This window comes from Mus caroli, unplaced genomic scaffold, assembly GCF_978045245.1.
Source record: "Mus caroli unplaced genomic scaffold, Mus_caroli_1 scaffold_16, whole genome shotgun sequence".
Lineage (NCBI taxonomy): Eukaryota > Metazoa > Chordata > Mammalia > Rodentia > Muridae > Mus > Mus caroli.
Window position 1 is genome coordinate 73173311 of NW_028227271.1, and position 27735 is coordinate 73201045.

Genomic DNA, 27735 nt, shown 5'->3' on the forward strand with positions numbered 1-27735 from the left:
CACCCTCACCCCCTCCACCCCTCGGATTGAGTAAGATGAGAGGCTTAGACATGCATGCCAGCTAGCTACTGCTGGGTGACTCCCTGCCTCTGCAGAGTTGACTTAATGCGCATGCTTCTGTGGACAGGCTAAGGTCTTGACTTTATTGCTTTCATTTATGATTAAACTGGGGACCCTGTCCTTGGACACTTTATCCAGGGCAGTTGTTTTGCTAGCATTTCTTGTCATGCTCATTTTGGGAGTAATGAGGCAGCTGGGACATGATCTACCTGGGGGTCGGGGGAAGTTGAGGCCCAGGATGGGGAGTGTCTGAGTCAGTACATTTGAGCATCTGCCGGCTTCCTACCTGCAAATACTCCTTAGGGAAGTGTTCAGAACCACGATGACAGAACCATGACGTCACATAGCCAGGGGCAGGGTGAGGAACTACGGGCTTTTCATATCATTAGTATGAACAAGTCTATAAGGATGGTAAGACTGATGAGCTGAGGCAAGTGGTGGCTAACTACTCCAGGAAAGCTGGTCCAGAATGGCTCTCAAGCCGGGAGGTGTAAGATGGTAGGTTGGCAGCTTGGCTTATGATGTCATCATGGCCCTTGCTGCCGTTACTACCCTAGAGCTGGGAAGTTGGCAAGATTTTGAATAATGTTAGTTTTGGTGGGAGAGGTGGCTTGTTAGAGACTCTGCTATGCAAGTGTTGAGGGTCAGAGTTCGAATCCCCAAAGTGCATGTAAATGTTGAATAGATTGTCATGGATGGGACTGGGCTCAATGGGCCCTTATCAATCCGTGCTAATCAAGGACAGATGGGCATAGAGTCGTAGAGTGACAAACAGACACGACTCGAGAGAGTGTGTTGAATCTGAATGTAATGTCACAAAGTGAACACCAGTCTTATATAATACAGAAAACAAAGGGGTAGGATGTCACAGCAGGCAAAGTACATTAAAGTTATCTGACACAAAACAGAGGAATGACTTCAAAGGACTTACAGGAACTAGGTAATATTTACAGTAAAGATAAAACAGCTCTGCCTAGGGTCAGCTAATGACAGGTAAGGATTTCACACCCTAGTCACAATTTGTGCTACTCCTTTGAGGCTTGTGAAAGCTAGCACCAGGGGGTTCTGCTCTAGCAGACCTTCTCATGAATGATGCAACACTACAAACCTCCCTATTTCCTAGGCCTAAATACCTAGGGTTTCAATGGGAGAGAGGGGGCAGGGACTCCTTGTGAATGTGGGGATGCTGGGGGGGGTGTTGGGGGTGAGGTGGGGGAACTGAGGAGTTCCCTTCCCGTGATTCTTGTCCCTCGTGAAATGGGAGGCAGGTGATTTACCAGTTAGTTGATAGTTCTGAGCTCCAGAGATGGCTCAGTCTGTAAGGTGCTTGCCACACAAGCATGAGAATCTGAGTTCAGACCCATAGAACCCATGTCAAAAATTCTAGGTATGGCAGTGCGTGTCTGCAACCCCAGCTCCAGAGACTTGGAGACAGGTTTGTTGGCTAGCTAAATTGACAGGTTCCAGGTTCTGTGAGAGACCCTGTCTTAGAGACTAAGGTGGAGATAGTTGCGGAAGAAACTCTGTTGTCTTCTAGCCTTCTGAAGTGCACACTCTGTGCACCTGCACACGTACATGCACGCACACACATACACATGCACAAAGGCAGGCACACACACCTGGGCACGCACATCCACACACCAGAACCAAAACAAAAAACCCCAAAGATGGAATTTCCTCAAATGCAGCTTGGAGATATTTGATCAGGACATACAGACTTGAGCCAGGCTGAGAATTGTTAATCTACCTGCTCACGTGGAGATGGCATTACTGTGCCTGTGTGTGTGGCGGTGAGTTTAGCTTCAACGCTTTGTGCTCTCGCCTGGTTGCCAGCTTCAGCCCCCCCCCCGCCCCCCCCAGGAACACTTTGGATGGAAAACACACACACCAGTTTAATTTTAACATGCCTTGGCTAGCTCAAAGACTGGGCACTCCTAAGCCTTCCCTTCTATCCCAGGCCCAGTAGGGGAAGTGGCCAGTGGCCACCCACCTGAATTCTCACATGGCTGGTTGGCCATCTCTCCTGTAGTTCCTACGTCCCATTCTTCTCCCCTGAATCACGGTGACTGTCTCCCCTTTCCCAATTCCTAGCCCTCACACATCTAAAAGTCCTGTCCCATCTCCCAGCCGTTGGTCGCTGGCATCTTTATTGATCGAACATAAACCAATTGGGGACAAGGACATGTAGATTTCTAATTAAACCAACGCATTAGAACCAATTCCCAACACGTGTGGATCCTGATCGTGCTGGTGGGATGATGAAGCTGACATGTGGGGGGTGGGCTGACGCCTCTCCTTGTGTTTACAGAGACCCGCCCACTCGCTTCTCAGGAGTGCGCTCTGTCATCCTCTGATCTCTGCTCCCTTCCTGATGGTCCAGCCCCGCCTCCTCAGTGTCTGGTAAACAGCACAGCGCCCCCTGGAGGCGAGGAGGATCTACACTAGGCAGCAGCTACACATTGAGTTCCTGCCTCGATTAGTTCTTCTGCCTTGTTTAAAATAAACTTTCAATTTCAGAATAGTTTGGATTTAATAGAAAAAACAGCAGACGTCACACAGAATTCCTGTACATGGTTCACCCGGTTTCCCCGTTAAGATCTTGAGTTAGTGTGATTGATGCAGTGAGCGAGCCAATATCCACACACTGTTAAGGTCTTAGTTAGGTTTCTATAGCTGTGAAAAAAAACATCATGAACCAAAAGCCACTTGTTAAAGAGAGAATTTAGTCTGCTTACGTATCCAGGGCACAGCCTAATGAGGGAAGCCAGGGCACAACTCAAGGCAGGAGCCTGGCAGCTGGGACTGACTCAACCCACAGGAATGTTGCCTGCTTGCTCTGCATGCCTCGTTCAGCTTGCTTGCCTATATGCCCAGGACCACTTGACCAGGAATGGGAGCACTCACAGTGAGATGGGTCTCACACAGCAACCACCAATCAAGAGAATATCCCACAGACTTGTCTACAGGCCAATCTTATGGAGGCATTTTCTCAATTAAGAGTCCCTTTTCCCGAGCCGGGCATGGTGGCGCGCACCTTTAATCCCAGCACTTGGGAGACAGAGGCAGGCAGATTTCTGAGTTCGAGGCCAGCCTGGTCTACAAAGTGAGTTCTACGACAGCCAGGGCTATACAGAGAAACCCTGTCTCAAAAAACCAAAAAAAGAGTCCCTCTTCCCAAGTGACTCTTAGGCTGTGTCAGATTGACATAAAACTAACCAGGTCAGTTAGTAACTAAATCCCCTTCTCTATTTAGATTTTCTTGGGTACTTCCTGCGGTCGTTTCCCCTGCCCCCTTTTCCAAGGCAGTGTTTTGCTATGCAGCCCTGGCTGTCTTGGAGCTTGCTATACACACTAGGTTAGACTATAGAACTTTCAGCAATCCTCCTGCCTCTGCCTCTTCAGTGCTGGGATAGATAACATGTAGATACTACCACATTTGGCCTCTAATGTCCTTTTTCCGTTCCAGGTTCCCATCCACGATTCTGTATTGCATGTCTGTGTCTCTAGGCTCCTGGTAGCTGTGACACTTTCTCAGACTGTCTTTGTGCTTGATGGTCTTAATAAGTTTTCATACAGGATCTGGTGTATTTTAGGATGCCCTCTATTTAAACTGTGCCTTGGAATTAGATTGCAGATAGGAGCTCTTTGGAGCCACACAGAACACAGGGCCCCTCATCATAGCTTCAGGGGGCACGTGCTACAAACACAATTTTGGTCCCCTGGCTCAGTAGTGGTGGCCAGTTTCTCCACTGGGAACTGGAGCTCCACGCCCCTTTTAGTTTTCTTTTCTTTTCTTTCTTTCTTTTTTTTTTTTTTTGTTTTGTTTTGTTTTGTTTTTTTGAGACAGGGTTTCTCTCTGTAGCCTTGGCTGTCCTGAAACTCACTCTGTAGACCATAAATGGGAGCAAAAATCAGAAATCCGCCTGCCTCTGCCTCCCGAATGCTGGGATTAAAGGCGTGCGCCACCACGCCCAGCATGCCCCCTTTCCTGTGTTATATATGCTCTGGGGAGAGGTCTCCAGGCTCAGTCTTCAAGCCAGGAGGAGTATGGAGTCGCTTTCAGCTGGTGACAGTGAAGTTGTTACCTGCTCAGGTACTTCCGGCTCTTTTTGTGGTTTGCTCTTTTGTTTTGTTTGTTTGTTTGTTTGTTTGTTTGTTTGTTTGCTGTTTGCTTGTTTTGAGGCAGGGTCCCATGCATTCCAGACGAGCTGCAGACTTGTTATGTAGCTTAGATGAGTTTGCTCATCCTGCCTCTGCCTCCCACATGCTGGGGATACAGGTCTGACCGGGACTTTTCTATTTGTCTTTTTTTGCTAAGAACTTTCTGCACACTTTCTCTGCTGTGCTTTTCGTAATTGTGCATTGATATCATCTCTCCATTTTATAGACACAGAAAACTTGATTCCCTTCTCAAGAGTACCTCGGAGTTTTGAAGGCAGGTCTGGGAATTGGATTCTCTTCTTAGAGTAAGTTCTCTGAAGTATAGTGGTAACCTCTTAGTTACATTGGGGACCACTTGTGCCCTTTCCTTGGGCAAGGTAAGGCTCACTGCAGGGAGCTAGGGAGTCTCTGTGGTGATTCTGCCCTTAAGATAGAACCAACTCCTGCAGTGTGTAAGTTGGGTTAGATTCAAACCAGCTTTGAGTATCTGGGTGCCTTTGCACTGAAATGACTATGTACTTAGTATAAATCCACACACCTGTGGCAAGTTGAATGGGCAGAGAGAAGAAAACTGCCCATTATACAGATATTTTATGTGTATCATGTTGAAGTCAGGAAATCCAGTGTGTCGAGCCTATGTCCTGATTGTCAGCTGGAGCTTTGATGATCTAAGAGTCCTTCCCCATCCCCAGGCTTTTTCCAGAAGGGAGAACAGCAACTTTACCATGCAGACTGTTTTCAGTAGAAATTAAAGATGGACCAGCTGCTTTTAACACCGTTTAAACACTAACTGTTCTCCTTAAAAGTCAGGGCAAGTGGAGACTAGGATAGCTAGTGTGTGTGTGTGTGTGTGTGTGTGTGTACAACGAATACCTGCTGCAAATTGTGACTGACATGCGGTGTCACATTTTCAAAGAAAAATATCGCAACAAATCGCAATTCGTTTCACCGAGACCCAGTCTAAATCCAACCAGTGTGGCAAGTGTTCAAGCAGAGCACAAGCTAATTTTAGATCAAAGGTCTTCTTCTGCCCCACCGGCTTGAGAGCTATTGAGCTATCATGAGCTCCTGACACCCCAGCTTCATCCCAAACTCATCACACATAGAAGGTCAAGAGGTCAGTGAGTCCAAGCAGCACGGTCACAAGCTGGAATCTGTGTGTTAGGTCCCGGAGTGCCAGCCTGGTCTTGTTAGCGCTGGAACCCTCAGAGAGGTGCTGACCCATCTTTTCACAGCTGTGGCTGAGCTCAGTGGTAAGCTATAGCCTTGCTTCTTCAGAATCAGAACTCCAGTTTATGTGGCTTGTTTATTGCTAACCTATTAGTTGGTGACAGGCCAATCCGGAGGATTAAGTTTGGAGTGTGTGGGCAGAAGCCTGAACTATATAATGTCCGTCAGAAGGGGTCATAGGTGTTCCAACATGGATATCTGTGTCACTTGGGTGTGGTTTGACTGACTGAAGCCACTCAGCATATTAGGTGGATTTAATATTGTGCTCACACAGTGGAAGGACTTCGGAGGGGACCAAAGACATGTGCATGCCCCGTGCCCCCCCCCCCCCCATCCCCAGCTTCTACGTCCATCTCCAAGCCCACTTTACTGGAAGCTCAGCTGCAGCAGGGAAACAGATTCTCAGAGTTGCCGCCAGCTTCAGCTTTCTTGGTCTGCAGGCAAGCGAGAGAACCCCCAAAGTGCCTCCTGGTTTTAGGTTCCATGTTATAACACACATTCAACCTCTGTCCTGGGATCATGCTTGGATCGGGGCTCAAACACATGGCCTGGCTTCCCCACAGGAAAAGGGACTGTGTCAAGTACAGAGCTGGGGGTGGGGTGGGGTGGGGATGCCCCTGAGGCCCTGCATCTGTGGTTCTGATAGTGGAGTTGAAAGGAGCACAGGTAGAGTGGGACCCCGCACCCGCCCCATTTCAGGAAGCATGAGGGCATGTCTTGATATTTCTTGGTTGTCGAGGGCTGGGGAGGAACGGTGTTTGGTTGCGCTTGTTTTAGGGGTACGGGCCAAGAATCCTGCTAACCAGATTGTAGTGTGCACAACAGTCCCAGGATGGCTTAATTCAGCTCCGGTGACCAGAGTGCTGGAACTGGGGCCCTGATTTTTATGGCCGAGGGTGAGTGAAGAGGAATAAATCACGGGACTAGGAAAGGTGAGCTCTTGGCCATTTCTGCTGGCAGGTAGCTGTTTTCCGCCATTCTCGTGCGTGATCCTTGCCAAGAGGCTCCCAGTGTGAGTACCATGCCTGGCATTTCAAAACCCTGGGAATGAGTAGAAACCAGGTTGTGTTTGGGAAGAACAAGGTGGGAAAGGGAAGACTCGTGTTTTAAAGTGCAGGTCTTCACCTGCTTAGGTTTTATGGCCGTGTATGTGTGTGTGTGTGAGATGGTGTGTGTGTGTGTGTGTGATGGTGTGGAGTGGGAGTGGGAAGAAAAGAAGGGAGAGAGAAATACAACGTATTTTGTGTAGTAACCCGAGGTGCTCCACATGGATTAGATGTGCTCCTTCTTTGATGGATTTCCCCACCGAGGCTCCCTCCATACTTGGAAATGTTTCCCAGGCTCCCTTTCAGCCTGGCATCTGTTTTCCCTGGTGACTCCTGCTGGAAGTTGTCTGTACCCTGCCTGTAGGGAAGGAAGGTCACTTCCCATGTGGCAGCACAGCCTGACTCTGCCTCTGCCTCCAGGGAGGGAGACTGGCGAGCCACAGCGTGGCTGGGGCAGTGTCTCCCACATTCCATTCTCTCCTACATCCAGGAGAATTGTGTTGGAGATTTAAAGAGCACACACACAGGTTACAGCCAACTCAGGCTGATGATGAGAAGTGCCTGTCTCTTTCTCTGTCATGCAGAAGTGACCGCCTCTGTGAGCACATGGACTTCATGATTGTCCAATTCTCTTTCAGGGCACGTCACCATCACCAACTACTTGCTGAATTATTTCCCTGGTCTGGACCTAGAAAGGAGGAACATATTTGGATTCACAGCCCTCATGAAAGCGGCCATGCAGGGCAGAACGGAATGTGTGCGAGCCCTTATGCTGGCAGGTAAGCCCTCCTACCCTGTGGCAGTCTTTAGGCCTTAGACACACCAGGGTTAGTCTTCTAAAGAACAGATCTTAAATAGACCCATGCCTCTCACAGAATCAGTGGCAGTAAGAAATAGATTTGTTGTTGTTGATGTTGTTGTTATTGTTGAGCTGTATGGTTGTCATCATTTGAGTTTTGTTTAAAAGCCAAAAGCAAGCCAGGGTATCTAGGGCCTAGTCAGCAGAATGTGTTTCTAGTGTACAAAGAACCCCAAGGCTAGTACAACATAAACTGAGTGTGGTGATGCACGTCTGTAATCTCAGCACTCAAGATGCAGAAGCGTGAGGATAAGGAGTTCAAAGCCATCCTCTGTTGATCCCCACAACCACTGTGACTGGCTCCCCTCTGCTGAAGTCTAGCATAATCCTCAGGAGTGCGGGTCCTTGCCTGCTGTGTTCCTTAGAATGCAGCAGAAACAAGCCCAAGCCAGGAGGGCAGCTTCCTGTGCTGTCTGTCACATACCTTTCTGGGCTGATGACATCATAGGAAGTTGCAGGTGGGAGGAAGCTGTCAGTACAAACTAGGTATGACCAGCTTTCACTATTGATCCATTTATGTGATCAGGAGTTATTTCCGAATGAATGAAAAGTAGAGTATATTTTTCTTTTTAAAAAGTACCCTCCTGGTGAGATATTTGTGCTGATAAGCACATAACTTCTTGCCACTGTGACATGTGGAGTTCACTCCATTCTCATGGGGTCTTCCTGCCAATGTTGGGTGCTAGCAGCATCTGCGGCTTCCACATACCAGATGACTGGAGCATCCTCCAGTTGGAACACCCCAAAATGCCTGCAGATATTGCCTAATGACCCTAGATGTGTGGTTGTCTCTCATTAAGGGCCACAGATTACAACTAATTAAAGTGAGATAGCATTTTAAAGTCAGAAGGGACCTGTCTGTCCTCAGACGCAATCCTCCTTCCCAGCCTGTTCTGCTCCAGACTATACTGGCATGGTAGCTCTTTTAGGGTGCATTTGAGCTCCCCAAGAAGTCTTGGCTGGAGAACTTAATCTCTAGACTATTCTCACTTACACCTGTCTTGTTAACTTAATTCTTCTCAGGAAACTGAACTTTGTTTTCCTTCTGTGTAGATGTGTGAGTGATGGCCTCCCCAGATTTGTCCTGCAGTAGTAAGGATGCTTGTTGACATATTTTAAAAGTTTGCATCACTGTTTTGATCCTAATTTCCTTTTAAATATACCAGTATTAAGCAACTGGAAGTATTCATAGGAACCAGTGCTTTTCTTTTTCTTTTTTTCTTCTTTTAAAGATTTATTTATTGTATGTATATGAGTACACTATAGCTGTACAGATGGTTGTGAGCCACCATGCGGTTGCTGGGATTTGAACTTAGGACTTTTGGAAGAGCAGTCAGTGCCCTTAACTGCTGAGCCATCTCTCCAGCCCACCTGGTGCTTTTCTTTAAATTGGCCCCTCAGCACAGAGTGCGTTTATGTGTGGTGGGGGACAGTGATTCAGTAGCAGACTGAAGAATGATCATGCTATAATTATTATAAAAGCAAAAGGCACATGCAATACTACATAGTAACGTAAAACACATGCATCTCATTCCGACTATTATGTTGTTGTTGTCAGAATTCAGTGTGCTTCAGTTCCTGGGTGATTTTAACACCAAATTTTTGTTTCTGACTTGCAATTTTATTACATTCAGTTGGAACCACTTCACCTAGAAATAATGAGTGATTGAATTGGCTGACCATCTAAACCCTTTAGATTTTTCCAGAGTCTATAACACACAGCACATGTCAGGCCTTATCTGCATTGTCAGATAGAATAAAATAACGTTAGAATTATCGGAACTCGGAGTGTAATGACAAATGCAGCCGATTCTGCAAGCCTACCTGGTGGCTGTTTGGATTAGGTTTCCTGATAACGTCAGCCATTCTGATAAGGATCAAAAGTGACATGCAGCACCTTGTCAACCCAGTGGAATATTAATGCACCAAAGTGACAGCTCTATTCCTGTAAGTGGCTCTGAGGAGCCATGTCAACGATGTGATTTCTTCTTCTTTTTTTTTTTTTTCATGGAGTTTGCCAGGTTCCAGACTTGCTCAATAGAGTTCTCTTTATTCCTGAAGTGTGTGACGTAATTGCTGCAGTCTCCAGCAGGAAGGGCAGGAGGCTGAATCCTAGTATCATGGTTCTTGGGAAAAGAATGGCTTGGGAGGGAGGCATGGAGCAGGCTGCAGACACTATTCCTTGTGTGTTTGCAATCTTCTCAGACAAGCCCTCGTGGCACGCTTCTCAAAAACCAGGTGACTTGTGTCAACACATAGTTGTTTTCAGTTTATACGGAGGACAGGAATTTCTGGTTCCAGTTATGAGCCAGAAGGATGCCTACAATCAGGAACTCTGCACTGAAAGGACTCGGTGTAGTGTTTGTAGAACGTGACCTTAGCATGAAGCACAGAGGGAGGTGACAGGGACTGTATTGTGGGCCACTGGGCTGCAATCCAGCGTCTGCAAGACATAGACACCCCAGGAATGCCAGCTGATGACATAGGTGAGCTATGCTATCCCAGGAGTGCCTGAGCCTGGGTCTCATGCCTCCCAGAGGAGAGCAGTCCTGAGACTGAGTGGTTTACCTGTTCTCTCTAGCACTTGTTTGTAGTGCTGTCTGTTTCAAGTAACAAAAATCCTGTCCCAGGGATGATTTTAAAAAGGTAAACATCTGGGCTGGAGAGATGGCTCAGTGGTTGAGAGCACTGACTGCTCTTCCAGAGGTCCTGAGTTCAATTCCCAGCAACTACATGGTGGCTCACAACCATCTGTAATGGGATTCAGTGCCCTCTTCTGGTTTGTCTGAAGACAGCTACAGTGTACTCATAAAGTAAATAAATAACTAAATCTAAAAGAAAAGATAGACATCTATTTCTCATGTGTCGTTAGAAGCCATGAAGTCAACAGATACCACCCAGATCTGACCTTGGTTCCCTGATATCACAGACACTGCTTTCTTTCCACCAGTTGTCTCTCTCTCCCCTCCCTCCTTCCCTCCCTCCCTGCCCCTCCTCTCCCCTCTCTTTCTCTCTCTGTCTGTGTGTATATGTCTATGTGTGTGTTCATAGACTTGTGCACATGGGTGTGTGGGTGTGCATGCATGTGACCATGCATATGTGTGGAGGCCAGAGGTTGATGTTGAATGTCTTCTATTGCTTTCCACATTGTAGTTTGAGACAGAGCCTCGTGTTGAACTTGGAGATTTCTGACTCAGCTACAATGTCTGACCAGTGAGCCCCAGGACCTTCTGTCTCTCCCTTCTCAGCACTGGGGTTACAGGTGAATTCTACCTTGCCCAGTGCCTGGCTTTGTACATGGGCTGGGAGTCCAAACTCAGGTCCTAATGATCATGTGGCAGATACTTTACCAAATGCAGCCCAGATTGACACCTGTTGATTCTGTGGCAATCTGGGCCTGTGACTGGGCCTGTTTCAAGTAGGAAACAATAGCAGCAGGAGGCAAACAACTCATTAGGGTTCACTAACCAGGACTGGCTCCCTGGCCACAGGAGGCTGACTGGGGAATAGGACTGTAGTTAGTTAGATCAGTGATTCTAAGATGGAGTATGTCATCTCCTAGGTGGTATTTGACATGACTAAGAGGTTGGCTGTTACAACAAATGAGTTGCTACTGGCATCTTTTATAGACCAGGATGTTCTTAAAATTCCCACAGTATATAGGCTAGCCCCATAATTAAGGATTAACTGGTCAAAGATTCCTGTACTTTCAATATTGAACAAACCTAGGTTAAACCAATCACGATGTATTGTGTAGAGTCGAGTATAACGTTGCTATGATTGTAGTAGGACATTCTGCATAGGCAGCTTCCAGCACACAGTATGGCAACAGTGAGAGCCCAAGCCATTTGTCTCTGGTTTTGTTCAGTGGGTGAAATGGTGCTGGCTGGGAATGTGGCTGCTGGTGATTTACAGTAAGCAGCACTTCCGAAGCTCTCGTAGTTACTCCTTGAAAGGTATTTGTATAAAGTGTGAATCATCTTCCAGGGTGGTAGAGCACTTGCTTGGCATGTACAGGGTCCTGGGTTCAAACCCCAGCACTACAAAATGTGTTCTGCCAGCCCCATGTCTCAGATTCTCTGTCTGTGGGTTCAGCTAGCTCTGACAGAAAACACACACAAACATACAAGCATACACAGGTGGACAGACTTTTTTGTTGCCTTTCTGGAAACACAGTGTGACGATAGATAACATTTGTATCGAGTTAGGATTATGGGTAATCAGGAGATGTTTCATTGTATCAGTAAATAGCAGTGACTTTCCTAATGCTGTGACTCTTTTATACAGTCCCTCGTGTTTTGGTGATGCCCCCCCCCCATATAAGTATTACAATGCTACTTCATAACTGTAACTTTTACCACTGTTATGAATCATATGTAGAATATTTGATATGCGTTGGGGTTGTGACCCCAGGTTGAGAACCACTGATATGTAGGAGGGTGATCTGCATGGGTGCTATGCAAACACACCATTTTATGTGGACCCTGGCCCACCTCAGAATTTGATGTCCAGTGAGGATCCTGTGCCCAATCCGTTGTGGAGGCCAGGGCCAGCTGAACTCATCTCTCATAGTTCAGTTGCTGTTAGCCTCAGCCGTGGTTTCTTGAGAAAGTGGGTCGCTAACTTGGAGCATGTGACTGGGGGTCCAGGGCTGCTGTGATAGGGTTGGCCTGTCTTCTTGATTTATAGCACGTGTTTTCATGTTAAAAGGTTGGAGGCAGACTGCTAAGTTCTGGACAGCCATTCCTTTCATTTTTCATTAGCATTTGAAAAATGTCTCTTTCATGCAAATGTTCATTACGATTTTAATTTCGCAGTTTGTTCCCTTTTAACGTGACATGCAATTAATTAAGGTTTAATGTGTCATCTATTTTTGCAGTGGCATTTTTACTGCCCCCTTTTCATTTTTGCTAGTTTATAAATTGTGCTCTGGCTAATGAGTTCCTCCTGAATTCCAGTTCCAAATAATTGCCACTTTTCTAAGACAACTATTCTTTAGTTTGTCATAGGACTAAGACCATCAGCAGGGGAACTTAAAGGAGGTGGTCTTCTGAGCCATGAGGCTGCTGTGGGCCTATGCTCTAGGCTCAGAACAAGTGAGCAGCCAGCACGTGGCTGCTGTGTTGCCTCTGTGTGAGATGTGAATGCAGATGTGCTGCTGGTTGGGTCCCTAGAGAGCTCACAGGCTAATTGCCCGGGTTCTCCTGCATGCTTTGCCAGTAGGGAGGAATGGGACTGGAACTCCTGCATGATTTGTAACTATGTTGCGGTGAGATTGGACCAAGATGAACTGAGCAGCAATTCTGTATCCCTTTTGAAAGGCAGAGGTAGAAATGTATTGCCCATCTCAGCTGAGTTGGGGTTTAAGTCTGCAGTGTGTTTTGCAGAAGGGGCCATGGTGGAGAGATTTTCAGGAAGTAACTGTCTAAGGAAGATAAGGGATGTCTTTAAAGAAACAGCCCACAGGGCATATAAATAAAGTGATTCATTTATATGCCCTGTCTTAGGCAATGGTGGGGATTCAGAAGTCTGAAATTCATAGAGGGTGTATAGGCAAGAGCCTCTGCTTCAGGAAACCCGCCCTTGCTCTCATGGCCTGCACCTGATTGGATGGGGCTCACCACATTTGGAAAGCAACTCCTTTGACTTAGAATCAGATCTCTTCAGGCTTGTGCTTATTAGCTTTGTGTTTGATCAAACCACTGAGTGCTATGGCCTAGCCAAGCGAATACAAAATTAGCCAGCATAATGGTGTTGCTTGGGCTGTGGAAGCATGTGGATCTGAGTATAGGAGTCTGAAGGCAGGGCCTGCTTGGCTTCCAGCAGTGGCTTTGCAGCTTCAGGTAGCCGCCTCAGCCGCTGGCACACCATTTCATCAGGAGTCTTTGTTAAATGCATATTTCTCACATTCAGGGTAAGATGCTCCGAGAAAACCTTAGGCAATTATGTTACACCTTCATCCTAGAGTGCCCACTGGCTTGTGGAGGCAGCTGTGTGCTCCAAGAGAAGCAGGACATTACCATGAACGTAGAAGGAGGCCTAACATAGCTATGCACAGAAGTGAGGTGTCACCAGGCTTTGCCAGTTACTGACAGGACAGCTCTCATTGCTAGAATGTTCTTCTCTCATTGTTAAGGTGATGGTGGGGCCTGTTAAAAATTCTTTTAAAAGTTGCATTCATTTATGTGTATTTGTGTGGGTGGGTGCATGCGAGTATGTGTGCATGCGTGTGTGTGTGTGTGTGTGTGTGTGTGTGTATTTGTGTGTGGGGGAGCATGTGAGTATGTGTACGTGTGTGTGGGGGGGGCATGGTAGCACAAGTACCGTGGCACACATGCAGGAGTCATGATGATGTGTGGGTTCCTGGTATCAAATCCTGGTGGCAGGTACTAAGCCATTTCACCAGCTTTGTGGAGACTTACTTCTTTAAAACAAGCAAGCAAGCAAACAAACAAACAAACAAACAAATCTGTTCCCTTACTTTGGGCTCTTTGAGACCAAGTGTTGCTATGTGGAGCTTTGGCTGCTTAGAACTCAGTATTTAGCCCAGCATAGCTTCACACTTGAGATTTTCTCACCTCTCTCTCCAAGTGCCTGGGGTTGCAGGCAGGAGCCACCTTGCCTGGCTTTGTTGCAGGCTTTTTATCTAGGAAAGGTGAACCACCTAAGAGGCATTTGCAAGGCTGTGGGTGGTGCCTTGTGAGCATAGGAACTGTGACTCAGCCCTACCGTCCTGAATTCTGCCACCATTCTCTGCCTGTGAAAGAACATCCTAGCAGCCCACCCCATTGCTGCATGTGTGCTTTTGTTTTTCAGGGGCAGACGTTCAAGCAAGGGATCCCCGTCGAGGGCTGTCACCACAGGAGTGGGCTGCATACACAGGCCGAGCGGAGGCTGTTCGCGTCATTCAGAGGCTGATGGAGCGACCCTGTCCAGAGCAGTTTGGGGACAAGTACAAGCTGGAATTGCCACTTCCCGCTGAGGCGGTTTTGAAGAAGTCAGGTTCCAAAAACTGCTTGCAGAGATTCACCGCGTTCCTGCGGTCCACTCTGACCTCCCGCTCCTCCGGCCAGAGCCTGGAGGATGGAGGCGTCCTTGATCACATGGTCAGGATGACCACGAGCCTCTACAGTCCCGCTGTTGCTGTAGTCTGTCAGACGGTGTGCCCAGAGAACCCTCCCTGTGTGGGGAAACGACGCTTGGCGGTGCAGGAAATCCTAGCAGCTAGGGGCAACCTGGACGCCCAAACGCAGGACAGCAACAAGGTAGAGTGCTCTGAGCCACAATCCCAGATTTTGGAGACTCCCAGAGCTAGCTCCCGGTCTCCCAAGTCGCCCGCGGCCTCGGGGTCCACTCCTGCCCCTGTCACTCGGAAGGCCAGCCTCCTGCCTTTGCAGTTGCTTCGGAGAAGCAGCGTGCGGCCGGGCGTGGTAGTTCCCAGAGTGCGCATCAGCAAGGCACCTGCGCCCACCTTCCAGCCAGAGCGCGCAGCGTCCAAGGGCAACACCAAGGACAGCATCTACCTGCAGATCCCCAAGTGGCGGTACAAGGAGGCCAAGGAGGAGAAGAGGAAGGCAGAGGAGGCAGAGAAGAAGCGCCAGGCGGAAGCACAGAAAGAAAAGCGGGCGCCACGCTGGAGGAAAAGGACGTGAAGGGGCTATGACTCTCATGGCGCCTGTGCTTGGTGCGGGGGAAGCAGCCTAGGGGTCCTGCTTGGGAGGCTGCAGGTGGGCTCTGTAGACTGCACCACAGAGAGGGATGCTCCTGTGTGCCATGGGTGCATGCTGAATCACACAGCCTCCGGGTCATTCACCTTTCCTAGATCCAATAAGGACGGTCCTCATTGCTCCCAAGACAGAACTGGGAAAAGTACGTGTGGTTTTGTTTAAAACCAGTTCCCCGAGCATTCTATACACTAAGAGGTCAGTTTACCTAGAAGTCACCCTTAAAGACCCCCAATTAAGAATTTAAAAACCCCAGTTTATCAAAGGGCATTTTCACATAATTTTGTATCTTGTTATTTATGAAAAATTGCAGCATTTTACAAGTGATGGGCTCTTTATAATTAAGTCAGTTTTAATACTTGTATTTGTTTAAAATGCTGTCTCTAGCAATAAATACTTGTAATGACTGTGTGACTTCCACAGAAGGGATTCTCCCTTGCCATTTGGCTCTGGCCTCTGCCTTCTTGTGTCCTATGGCCACACCTGTGCACTGGCTTTTCCTATGAACTTGAGTGATGCCAAATGCCTGTTTTTACTTGAGAAAGGCACCGGCTTCTATCCAAACTGATCAAGTGAGATATGAAGTCTTACTTCCTTTCATTCTTTAAAATTCTTTTGTTCCTACCACCCCCTGGCCCCCTGCCAATCAATCACTTCATCAAAACTGATTATGGCACACTGCAGAAATATTATGTTGCTAGAGGCAAACTCATTTTAAGCAAGGGGCTTGGATAGATCCATCTTCCAGGCGGTGTGAGGAAGATGATCATTTAATGGAGGCAGGTCTTAATGGATGAGTAGCATAAACAAAGTCATATATGCTTACAAAGAGCACAAGTGGATCTTTAAAACTATCAAAGATGCAGAGGGTAGGACAGTCAGAAGGCTGCCAACTGTTGAAGGCTGCATTTTTGGAACAGGTGCTACACACTGGATACTAGACAGGGTAGTTTGGGAAAGGTTCTCCCAGAGTAGGCTACACTCTGATGGTCGCCATCTCCTTCAGATTCAAGTCCAGAGAGTCCCTCGTGTGTTTTTCTACTGATGGTTCTCCATTGATGACTGGCCCTGGTGTTTGGCTCATGCCCACGCAACTTTATAGAACTTCCAGGATGTGGGGACTTTGGCAGGGCAGTGATGGGATTTATCCCGGGTGCCAACACATCGGTGAGAGTTTCCTTTCTATTTCCAAAGCACTGAGAAATCCCAGCTGGGTCCTAGAGTATCTGTTGCACAGGCACTTTATTTGAATATTTAATGTAAAGACTTGGAAGCTATAGAGTCAGAATATTACAGGCTGATTTGGAAGCGCTTTGCTGAGGTCTGTCTTACACAGGGGGTGGGGGTAGCAAACTGGCTTAAGCTTATTTCTTCCTAATTGGTACCATTAAGTATTGAATGACATTATCTCACACCAGCCTTCCCCAAAACGCCCCAAAACAGAACCCTAAGCCTGTTCCCAGGTGGATTTGACACTGGTACCACCATTCAGTGTTTTTTTAATGTTTGTTTGTTTTGTTTTAATCACATTTTAGTAAGTTTCTCTTTAACCCTAGAAAAATACCAGGGCAAACGCTGGGGTCTTAGGCCCTCCTCTAAAACTACTGGGGTCAATTGTCTGGGTTTACCCTTGGGACCTAGGGCTTTGGTTTAGCTACATCTCCTTGGGGGCTGTGAGGACCGCGACCCATCTCCGTTATTTTTGGGGGTTATCTTTCCTGTCTCCTGGTACCACCTAGCTTGTCACGAGTCCCCACTGCTAGCCAAGGCACTGCCACAGGCTTCCAACCCACTTTCCTCAAGCTGGTTGTCCACAGATGATAACATAAACAGGTTTAATCCATTTCCCTGCTGCAGAGGGGAAGCTGTACCCCAATACTGTACCAAGCACCAAGGTGACTGTTGCCTTAGTATTGAAACTGAGACTTCTCAGCTGAGGCTGTGGGTGGCCCTTATTTCCTTTCAGGGGGCTCTTCTGGACACCCAAATTCAACTCCTGTAAAAGGCTCCAATTCTGGATGTTTCGTGGTTGTCACACGGAGAGCCAGTTTGAGGCAGCTCCTGCAGAGGCTGACTTAGTGTCTGGTATCAGTGCACCACCAATCATACAACCTGTTTCCATTGCGTTAATGTCACATTAGAGATGGCATATTACCCTGCCAAGGACCCTGGGTCCCTGCTGCAGACCAATTAGAGATGTACGGATTCTGTCCCTCCAAATCTACCTTTTCATGATCCATTTTCAGAGTTTCCAATTAAGCGTGAGTGATTATCCGTGGTGTTGCAGCAAGGGGCTCACGGGGACTTTCTCTGTTTCCTGAGTATTTGGAAGTGTGTCTAAGTGTACCACTCCTGTTTGGCCACCAGGATGACGTTGGTCCTGATGTCTGACTACGTGAAATCTCCAGAGATAACATGTGTGATGGATAGCCCCTCTCTCTGCCCCCTGGTATCACCTTGTCTTCCACTTGCTTCCTTCTCCAGTTTGATTATCAAACTTCTTGCACCAGATGCCTTGGGGTCTAAGGAGGCAGAGGAACAAAGAAGCCTTTGGTAGTCTCTCTGCATTACCAAGCTGCGACCTCTAAATCTCCAGGAGTGCGTGAAGGGCGGGGTTGTGGCTTCTGCCCTCTGCTTTTGGAAGGAAGGCCGGGTCTGTTCTCCTGACTTGGAAGAGCAGAGGAGCAGGCTTGGGGCTAGGCTTGCACTGTGTTTATTAACTGTAAATATTGAATTCCAAGCTGACAGGTGTCTTCTCAGGGATTTATACATAAATACAGTTAGGGGAAAGTTAAAGTGTATTTTAAATCTTTAAAGTTGAAGTGTGTTTTAAATCTTTTCGATGTTTGAGTCAATTAGGATTACACTGGACAGAAGACATATTTCCAAGATAGTGTCAATGCTGCTCTTTCTAAGAGAGATCTTGGAACTTGTCTCTCTGTGGAGATTTATGGGCACCGTGGCCATGGGGATAGCTGTGCATATTAAAGCCAGAGTTGTATGTAGTTGCTTCTTCTGTTTGTGACCCTTGGGTGAGCAGTTGCCTCCAGTTAGTAAGCAGAGACAACTGGTTCCCAGATGGGCCATCCCTACCCACCCCCACCCACCCCCAGTGCTGTCCACTGCTCCCCTGGTCTTTTCTCCTTGCTTTCAAGAATAAAATGTTCAGTCATTCTGCAGAAACCCACAAAGCTCTTCAGGAAGGATCGGGGAAAGTTCTGCCCACTTGGTCCATCATGACCTTGATGTGCAGTGTGCTTGCTGCGCTAGAGGAAGATGGCAGGTGACAGGAGGGACTTTGTGCCACCTTTTCAGCTCCTACCAGGCTTCCTAGCCACACCTGATACCTCAAGGGCAGCAAGATGGTCCCCTTCAGCTTTGGATCCCCCTGTCTCTGGAAGCTTATTCTGCACGTCAGGAAAGAGGACTCAAGATGTTGGCTAGAGAATGGGTTTATAGACTCAGAGAAAGTGTGCCAAGTGCTCTCTGCCCATTCCTTCCCAGCTGGCAGCTGGGACCAGGTCTCTGGAGCAGAGACAAGGAAGTTATAGGTGAGAGGCTTGTGGAGAGGGGCTAGCTTCAGTCCCCAAATGATGTAAAGCCTGCTATCCCCAGGAGTCTGGAAGCATCTTCAGTTATCCTGAGTGCTGCTCCAGTGACGGCATCTCACTGTAAGCTCCCTCCTCTTCCTCCTGTTTGGGAAATTCCAGCTAGTTCTCCAGTGTTGGCTACTGCCTGGATCATGGTCTGTGCTGCTAGCCCTTGGCTCCTCAAACTGGGCAACCATGTGGAAGGCCATGGCTTCTAGAGAAGGGAGGAAGGGACCTGGCCATGATGGACTCTTAACCAACAAAGTCATATAGATAACAAAAGGAGACCTGGGACCATCAGAGCGAGGGTAGAGTTAACCACAAAGAAAGAAAAGTCACTTCTAAGTCACTTCTAAGTCTTTTGCTGCCAGTTCTGCACATTGGTGTAACTGGAACCAGCTGGAACCAGCTGTTCATTTCTTCACCCTTGGATTCCTGTGTTTATTCCTGAACATTTTAGATAAGTGACTGAACATTTGCTTGGAGGCATTATTTGCCAGGTGCAACACACACAGTTCTGCCCCAGGCTGAAGCAAGACTGTGATGAAGGGTGAAGCCTCTGTCAGACCATTGGCAGCTCTCAGCATTAGGTCATATTAATGGGGACCTTGAATGACATTCAGTTCAATATGCAAACGGAAGGGCCAGAGCTGTGCTTGTGAATGTCCTAGCTGTGGTGGCTCACAGGGACACTCCCTCCCCACCCCCCAGGGGATGCCTCTGTAACTCAGATTGCAGAGTCTGAGAGTCTACCCAGATTCCCCAAATAATGTGAAACCTGATAGGGCTGGAGTTCTCCTGACCTAAGCTGTTCTACTAGAAGGTGATGCTGCCCCAGGTGGCCAAGAGCAAATAGCATGGCTGCATCAGCTCTGGCTTTGATGTATGTCATTGCAGGAGGGGCCCAGACCTGAGAGAACCCCACCCCTGGAGAGCTCCCATAGCCTCCAGCCTACTGCGTGGGCATGGGGGTAGATTCTGTGGGAACTGGCATAGGCTCACCCTAGGACAGCATCTTACTCTAAAGGAGCATTGAGATTCCTAGTTTGCCTCAATATGAGATTTGCTGCTGCTGACCAGGGCTGGCTTTGAAAGCATTCTCTGGCTGTGGTGTGATTCCTGTTGTTCTAGAAGAAAATGAAGACGGGAGAAAAACGAAGCTGGCCATCTCATATAGAGCAGTGGACTCTGAGTAATTAATCAGTTAAGATAATAGTTAGAGAGTTCTAGAAACTGGTTCAAAGTGGTCCAACTATGAGTAGGATGAGTGGACACTGTATGTCCCTTCCTTCCATCCCGCCATCCCAATCCTAGAGCCTGCTATGGAGTTAGAACCCAGAACTCCATTCAGGTGACAGCCAAGTCTACTATGATTGGAACCTTCTTGGTTCCAATGGTAGTTCTGGAAAGCAAACAATGAAAAGAGGGTCGTGCCTGGCGTTTGCTGGGTGTGAGGGTCTTCGGCAGTGGGGACCAGATGGTGAGGAACGGAAGCAGGCTTCTGCATCACCAGGGTTCAGGTTCCTTCTCCTGGTTTGAGTTCTGTTTTTTTTTTTTTTAATGTGAAGAGATTTTCTTTGTCATTTCTAAAACTCCTGTCAGTTGCTGGATGTCCTAAAGCTGTTGAATATGGACGTAACTGTAAATCCCAGAGTGTTTTATTTTGAGATGAGAGTTTTGCTACAGTTTATACAGGATATTTTCCTATTTAGACCTCAGGGCTCTCTTGGGACCCACTACTAAGTGTGACCCCTCCCCGCAGCTTCAATTCTGGGTAGATGAGTTACATAACCTTTAAATGTGACATCCAGCACGAAGAATGTATTTCTCTAACTTCAGGCAAACTTTGTTTTAAAGGTCTAGAAAAAAGACAGTAGAAGAAAACAGAGGTAAAAAAAAAATAAAAACCAACTGTAAAATAAACATTCTCATGGTATACAATTGTGCTATCTGAATAAACTTATGTGCATAAATTATTTAAAAGTGCTGTGAAACATATGGTATTTTCCTGTCATTTGTTTGGGTTGATGTGGTTTTATTCATTTGATTTCCACATATTTGCACTTTATTTTTCAAAGCTAAGGGCCCTTCTAGCCGTGATCCACCCCTTCCAGGAGGGGAGCACCCCTGGACAAAATGTACCTCTGTTTCCCTGTGTATCTCTTTATGAGTGGCACGCCATATGCGCTTTCATCCAGGGCTTTTCTTCCCCCATCAATTAAAATGTCCTTGAGATTTAAAAATAATTGGAAATATATTTTTATATTTATTGTGCGTGTGTGTGTGTGTGTGTGTGTGAGAGAGAGAGAGAGAGAGAGAGAGAGAGAACAAACATGCTGGTGTGTTAGTGTAGTGGGTTAGAGGACGGCTGTAGAAGCTAGCGCCCTCCTTCTACCACATATACACTAGGGATCAAACTCAAGTCGTCAGGCTTGGCAGCAAGCGCCTTGACCACAGAGCCATCTCACCAGTCTAAAGATGTAGTTCAAGTTGACCTCAAAGCTGTGATCCTTCTGCATCTGCCTCTTGAGCATATCCTTCTTGCATGCACCACCACAATTGATGTAAAATATTTTAAAAATCAGTTTTAATGACAAAAAAACCATAAACATGAGGGAGAATCTAGAACTGTAGTTTTAATTAAAATTTTATTTTACTTTATATGTATGAGTGTTTTGTATGCGTGTGTACCTGTGGCCCTCAGATTCTCCAGGATGGGTTACAGATGGCTATCAGCCATCATGTGGGTGCTGGGACTCAAACCCAGCTCCTTAGAAGAACCGCCAGAACTCTCAACAGTTGAGCCATCTTTCCAGTCATGTGTCTTTGCTTTTAAAAACTGGGTGTTATATATAGCAATACAATAACAATAATGTAAAATAACAACATAATATTATTGTAATGTAATAAAAGACAATGTCAAACAACATAATAGAATTTGATATGGTTTTATATAGAAGAAAAAGAAAAAAAATTCAGGTTATCAAACCCCTCCCCTAGAACAAATTTTTTTAAAATAACTTTCCTAAGTCAGGTCAGTGTGACTAGTCATGTCTAATTCCTATTTCACAAACGATCAGTGGAATTAAAACCCGGTTTCCATACTCGTTGCCTCAAAGGTGGATCTTTTGAAGTGCAAAATGGTTCTAGCTCCTTCGATGCACAGAAAGTTAAATTCACATATCCACCATGAAACCAGAAAAAAAAAAAAGAGCTTTCTGCCCTCGTTCATGTCTGCATGCACTTTTCCCAGAAGTCCATCCTTCATCACCCACTGTTACCCACACTTACACAGATGCATATACATGCATGTCTACATTATAAGCACATGTCCTTTATATGCGGACACTGGCTTGCATAGAGCTGTGCTCTTAATGTCTTAAAGACTTGTTTATTTGGGGCTGGAGAGTTGGCTCAGTGGTTAAGGGCGCTGACTGCTCTTCGGGAGGTCCTGAGTTCAAATCCCAGCAAACACATGGTGGCTCACAGCCATCTGTAATGAGATCTGATGCCCTCTTCTGGTGTGTCTGAAGACAGCCATAGTGTACTCACATACATAAAATAAATAAATAAATCTTTAAAAAAGGACTTATTTATTTTATGTGTATATTTGGGCCTGGTGTCCTCCAAGGTCAGAATATGGCATGGTACTGGAAGTACAGGTGGCGTGAGCCACCATGTGAGTGCTGGGAGCCAAACCTGGTCTTCCGTAAGAAGAGCCAGTGCTCGTCACCCCAGGCAGCTCTCCTGTCCCGGGACTGTGTCTTTAATGTGTTTTCCTTTGCGGTACAAACAAGCTCCTCCTCATTGGCTATGTGACTTTGTGAACAGACTATTTACAGGGAGCGATTTATATCCCCTCCGTTCCCTTTACTGTGTAATATTCCCAAGTGGAGTGACCGTAGACTGGCCAACTATTTCCTCATTGATGGGCTGTCAAATGCTCTTGGATATCACCGTGTACAGATAATAAAATAGCCTGCTTGTTTATACATATGAATAGTCTCAGTGTCTATGAATAGAGAAATAGTCTTTGTTAGGTGGAAGGAAATGAACCATTTTACTTTCCCTTAAAATTTTTTTTCATCAATTTTTTTCTACACAGTATATTTTGATCATATTCTGTCCCCTCTCGCAGCTCCTTGCACCTTCCACCCACCCAAGTTCATGTTCTTATTCTCTCTCTTAAAAAACAAAAATCAAAAAAACTAAAGAAATCAACAAAAACCAAAAGCTGAGAATCATAACAAACTTAAAAGAAATTAAGGCAAGACCAAACCAAATCAATACAAAACAAATACATTGGAGTATGGTGGATGTACTCCGTGATATTCCTCCATTAGAGAAAACCAATTTCCTCTTTCCCAGACTGTATCAATTGCAAATAACTTGCTGGTTAGAATTGGGACTTTGTGTCCACTTTACCTTCTCCATGCTGGGATTTGGTGTGGTTTGAACATGTGCGCTGCTGTGTGTGCTGTCACAGTTTCTGTGAGTTCCTATGTGTCATGTGAGCCAGCTCTGTTGTGTCTGCAAGGCACTGTTTCCTTGAAGTCACCCATCACCTCTGACTTAAAGTCCATCTGCTTCCTCTTGCACATAAGTCTTTGCCGAGCTTTGAAGGGAGGAATTTGATGGAGACATCCCATTTGGGGGCCAAATGCTCCTAAGGCTCTCATTCTTTGCACATTATCCAGTTGTGGATCTCTTTAAGTCTCACCTGCTTCAATAAGAAGCGTCTGTGAGGAGAGTCGGGTGGTGCGGTGCTCTTCTCTACCAGCCTAGCAGTGAGTCACCGGGGTGCATTTTGTTACTATGTTTCTCTAGCAGAGTAACAGTAGTGGATTTTCCTCTAGGGCCCCATGCCCTGGGTAGTCTCAAGATTCTTGGCCTCTGTAGCTGTGTCAGGCAAGGGTTCCATCTCCTGGAGTGGGCGTTAATCCAGTTTTTAGGATGTGGCTGGTTGCTTCCATAACACCTGTGCCACTTTCCTCTAGTCTGTCTTGCAGGGAGGTCTGTTATGCCAGGGTTTATAGCTGGGTGACGTTGATGACTACTCTTCTGGTCTGGCAGTGCCCAGAGTGCCTTCCAGCACCATGAGTGCCTGCTTGAATTTTCTATATTCAACAGATATACCCTTAGGTATATCTTCAGTAATAGGGCCTTTCTGTCAGCTTATAAAGTGTAACCACTGGGCTTGGCAATACCTGTGAGGTTTGGGAGTTTCTATGCCAACGCCATGCAACCCATTCTTGGCACTAGAAGTTTTGCTTGGTGCTCTGTCTCTGAGACGCTGACGCCATTTAAATTCCTTTCATGTGTGTGTATATTCGAGGAAGCTTTTAGGGCAGAAGGAAACCCATTTTCTCTCTCTCTCTCTTTTTAAATTATGTAACTGTAATAGCCTTTTCCATTCTTTAAAATTTGTTGACTGTTTCATACAAGTGTATGATGAACTTCAGTCTTTTCTGTCACCTGTTCATCTCTCTCTTTGTCCCCTTTACCTGCCCTGTGGCCCTTTCCAGGGTCTACCTCATTCTCAGCTACTAAGAGAGTGCGAGAGAGGCCTTGCTCTGCTGTCAGATTTCCTGAGCCTACAAATCCCGAGGCTAACACAGTAGGTCTCATCCTCTTTTCTTTTGTCCCGTTCTTCATGGCGTTATAAGCCTTTGTGTTTTTCACTCATTTATGAAATGGCAGTTGAGTGTTCTTACTGATGTTTGAATTTCAGTTGTTTGAGGTTTTACTTTTCAGACCATCTCGTGGTTTGGAGGCCTTTGCTGTGTAGGCCACATGGTTTTCTTACCCGTCTCTTGGTTTTTTTCTCTCTCCTATTTTACCACAAATGTCTCAGATGAAAGTTTGGGGTTACTTAACCAAACTTTCAACACTAATTTTTATATGTGAATACTTAAGAAGGTCTTTTCTATTCCTTTAGCTCAAACAACTGTTGCTCAGTTCATCATTTAGGTTGTTTTAGGCGGAGCTCAAAACAGTCATTCCCCAAGGGAAGTTTTACTCTGAAGAGAGGAAAATGGAAGTCTATTTAAAAGAAGAAGAAGAAGAAGAAGAAGAAGAAGAAGAAGAAGAAGAAGAAGAAGAAGAAGAAGAAGAAGGAGAAGAAGAAGGAGGGGGAGGGGGAGGGGGAGGGGGAGGAGAAGAAGGAGAAGGAGAAGGAGAAGGAGGAGAAGGAGAAGAAGAAGAAGAAGAAGAAGAAGAAGAAGAAGAAGAGAAGAAGAAGAAGAAGAAGAAGAAGAAGAAGAAGAAGAAGAAGAAGAAGAAGAAGAAGAAGAAGAAGAAGAAGAAGAAATCACAATTGCACGGCATTTCAAAGGACGGAAAGAAGGTGTAAATGATGCCTCGTTCTTAGACAGAAGGATTACTGGAAATTATTTGTGTTTTGATGATGAGAGCAAATATTGTGTGTATAGTGTTGAAATACTGTTTCAGAGGCTATTGAAAAGGCACGGTCCCCATAAACAGCCTGAGAACTGGGAGTTAGAAAGTGGGGTGGGGTGGCTGGGAAAAAAGTGACCTTGTCCTTATCCACTCTCTGGCAGTGCAGGGCCAGACCTCCCTATCCCATGGGAGGGAATTTGGTGCTTCAGAGCCTGGGCTTCCAAAAATGCTCACTGACAGTGGCCCTCACTGCAGGTAGCCACGTGGCTGGCAGGCAGAAGCATGGTTAAGAGTGCCTCCTGAGGATTTGGTGAGCAGGTCCCTTCCTGTGGCCACTGGCTTCTGGCAAGTCACACCTGCTGTCTCTCTTGATGATGACTGGACTGGTTTCCAGGCAGGCACATGAAAGCCTGGGACACGAGTACACAAAAGGCAGCTCACAAGCCTTCAGGCTGTTGATAACTTTCATAGACTAATTGTTCTTGTAGATTAGCACTTGTTAGTCACTGAGTCAGCATGTGTGTGTGTGTGTGTGACTGTTCTGCAGTAGGATACAGGATCAGCCTGCCAGCCCATTAGTCCCTGAGCACAGTGAGGAAGAGAAGGGCAGGGGTCCTGGGCAGAACCAGCCGGTCCTGGCTGCCCCCCATCGCCCCCACTAGTGTCACCTGCATTTTGCTGTGCTCTGTGCCCAAGCTTGCTCATGTTCTTCTTTTAAAAAGAAAACCGATTAAAATACAAAGTGTAACATGATTTAACACATCCTTCTGTCAATCGTCAATCAAACTGACCAATCCGATTTAAATTCACCTTGATATTTCTTAAAGTGTTATTTAAAAAAAAATAGGGAACTTGAGACCCACCAGGGAGGGGGCCTGTGAGGAGGAAGTCATCCCACCCCTGGGAAAAGATGCCCCTCAGGAGGGCCGCCCTGTCTGTAACTGGGTGAGAACCTCCAGGGAATGGGGCCAAGCGACTGGGAGCATGCCCTTGAGTAGATCCTGTCCTTACCGGCTCCTCCCTCCTCTCCTGCCTCTCCATCATCTCTCCCTCCATACAGGTGCCCTACCTCAATGTTCTTCCTCATCATGGCCCCCAAAACAATAGAGATTTAGGACTAAAATGAAAGTCCAACATTAGGCGCCATTTCGACAATTAACTTAGCCAGCAAAGACTTTCGGCCCCAACAGTTTTGCCGCTCACTATATCCCTACCACCTGCCCCTCCACCCACGATGAGCTGCAGGCTGTATCTTTGTCCTTCTTGGGTTTGCTTAGCAGCAGCTGTTCCACTGTATCCACCCCCTCCCCACCCCCCCACCCCCCCACCCTTGCTCATGGGCTAGTGGAGACGTGAGCCCTGTGCTTGCTTTCTAATATAGGGCTGGGTCTCCTAGCTGAGGTGGAGCCATGAGCAGAGTCCAGTTCTTGACCTTTGAGAAGCTCAAAAGCATGAACTGGAGGTAGACCATGAGGCTATTCTGAGTGACAGCCAGGCTCTTAGGAGACCTGGCAGAGCTGAAGCATCCCACCTCTAACCCTACTCCTTATCTGCTCCCAAGCCCCCTTACATTATCCACAGGCCTCCTCCATGACCTCCTGGGTGCTTTAAAAGCCGAGAAACTGAAAAGACAGCCGCCCGACTACGGTAATAAAATGTACAGAAGGTGCTTGGTGCCCCTGCTGACAAGAGCAGTACACCCTGTAGAGCAAAAGCAAAGAGAGAGCCTTGTGTCTCTTGACTCATGGGGCTCCAGCCCCAGGGTCTCAGTGGACACTCCCCACCCCACCCTCCATCCTTGGTGCTCCCCTTCGCACCTCCACTGGCTGCCCTGTCTTCGTCATTCTGCTTCTTCCTGTGCTGTTCTCTCTGGCACCCAGCACTGCAGGCAGCGCCCATCACTCCCTACGGTGAGCTCTCATCATTCTGAGTCTCTCACAGGAAGTCAGAAGAGGGGCTCGCCATCCATTAGCATGGATGTGGTGACTGTCCTTTGAAACGCCTGTCTGGCTGTTGCAGATTGGGCCGTGTTGATAAGGGCACTGACATTTTGCTAGGGGAATGTTGAACAACAATGGAAACCGGCTAAGTCAGCTCAGTTGAAGACACAATGTGGAAAACACCCAGCTTTATTAGACCCAGGCTGGCTCCTCTCCCAGAAAGGCATACGGGGAAGAAGATGCATGCCTTGCTTAATTAAACCGAATGACACCGTGCATATTCTAAGCTGTGTGAGGAAAGCCTTTGGAGGCAGACAGACTGGAGTCCAGTCCTGATTACATTTTTTTCTCTGTGATCTGCATTTTGTTAGTGAATCCATGAATGCTGACCCCCAAGCTTGATTCCTGGAAAGTATCTTCTGGGAGCCACGCTGCTGGTGGACCCACTGTCCACTCTCTTCAGAGTCCCCAGGGGTTCCCCTCTTCTGATTTCAAGCCCTTAAGACCACCAGGGATATCTCTCAAAACCACCAGTAATTCCCGATGGAAAGGCAAGTAGCATAAGCTGGCCCGCAGGGAGACAAGGGATGCGTGTTTTAAAGGCTTCCTGAATTTTATTCCGTGGGGGAGGCTGAGGCTCCATGAGATCCACTCAGCCTCAGACCTGCATGAACTCTGCAGCCACCAAGCTGAGCTGGACTCAGTCTGTAGGAGGAGATGCAGATT

At 46.9% G+C, this 27735-nt stretch overlaps 1 protein-coding gene across 1 annotated transcript in view; it reads left to right on the forward strand.

Annotated features, from left to right (window-relative positions):
• The window catches only part of Ankrd33b (ankyrin repeat domain 33B), a 78734-nt gene extending 58066 nt beyond the window's left edge, over positions 1-20668 (forward strand). The window contains exons 3-4 of the mRNA XM_021183180.3: positions 7136-7276; positions 14173-20668. Coding sequence (XP_021038839.1) covers positions 7136-7276; positions 14173-15008 — 977 coding nt within the window. The 3' untranslated portion in view covers positions 15009-20668. The remainder of the gene's footprint in view (positions 1-7135; positions 7277-14172) is intronic.
• Positions 20669-27735: the final 7067 nt, after the last annotated feature.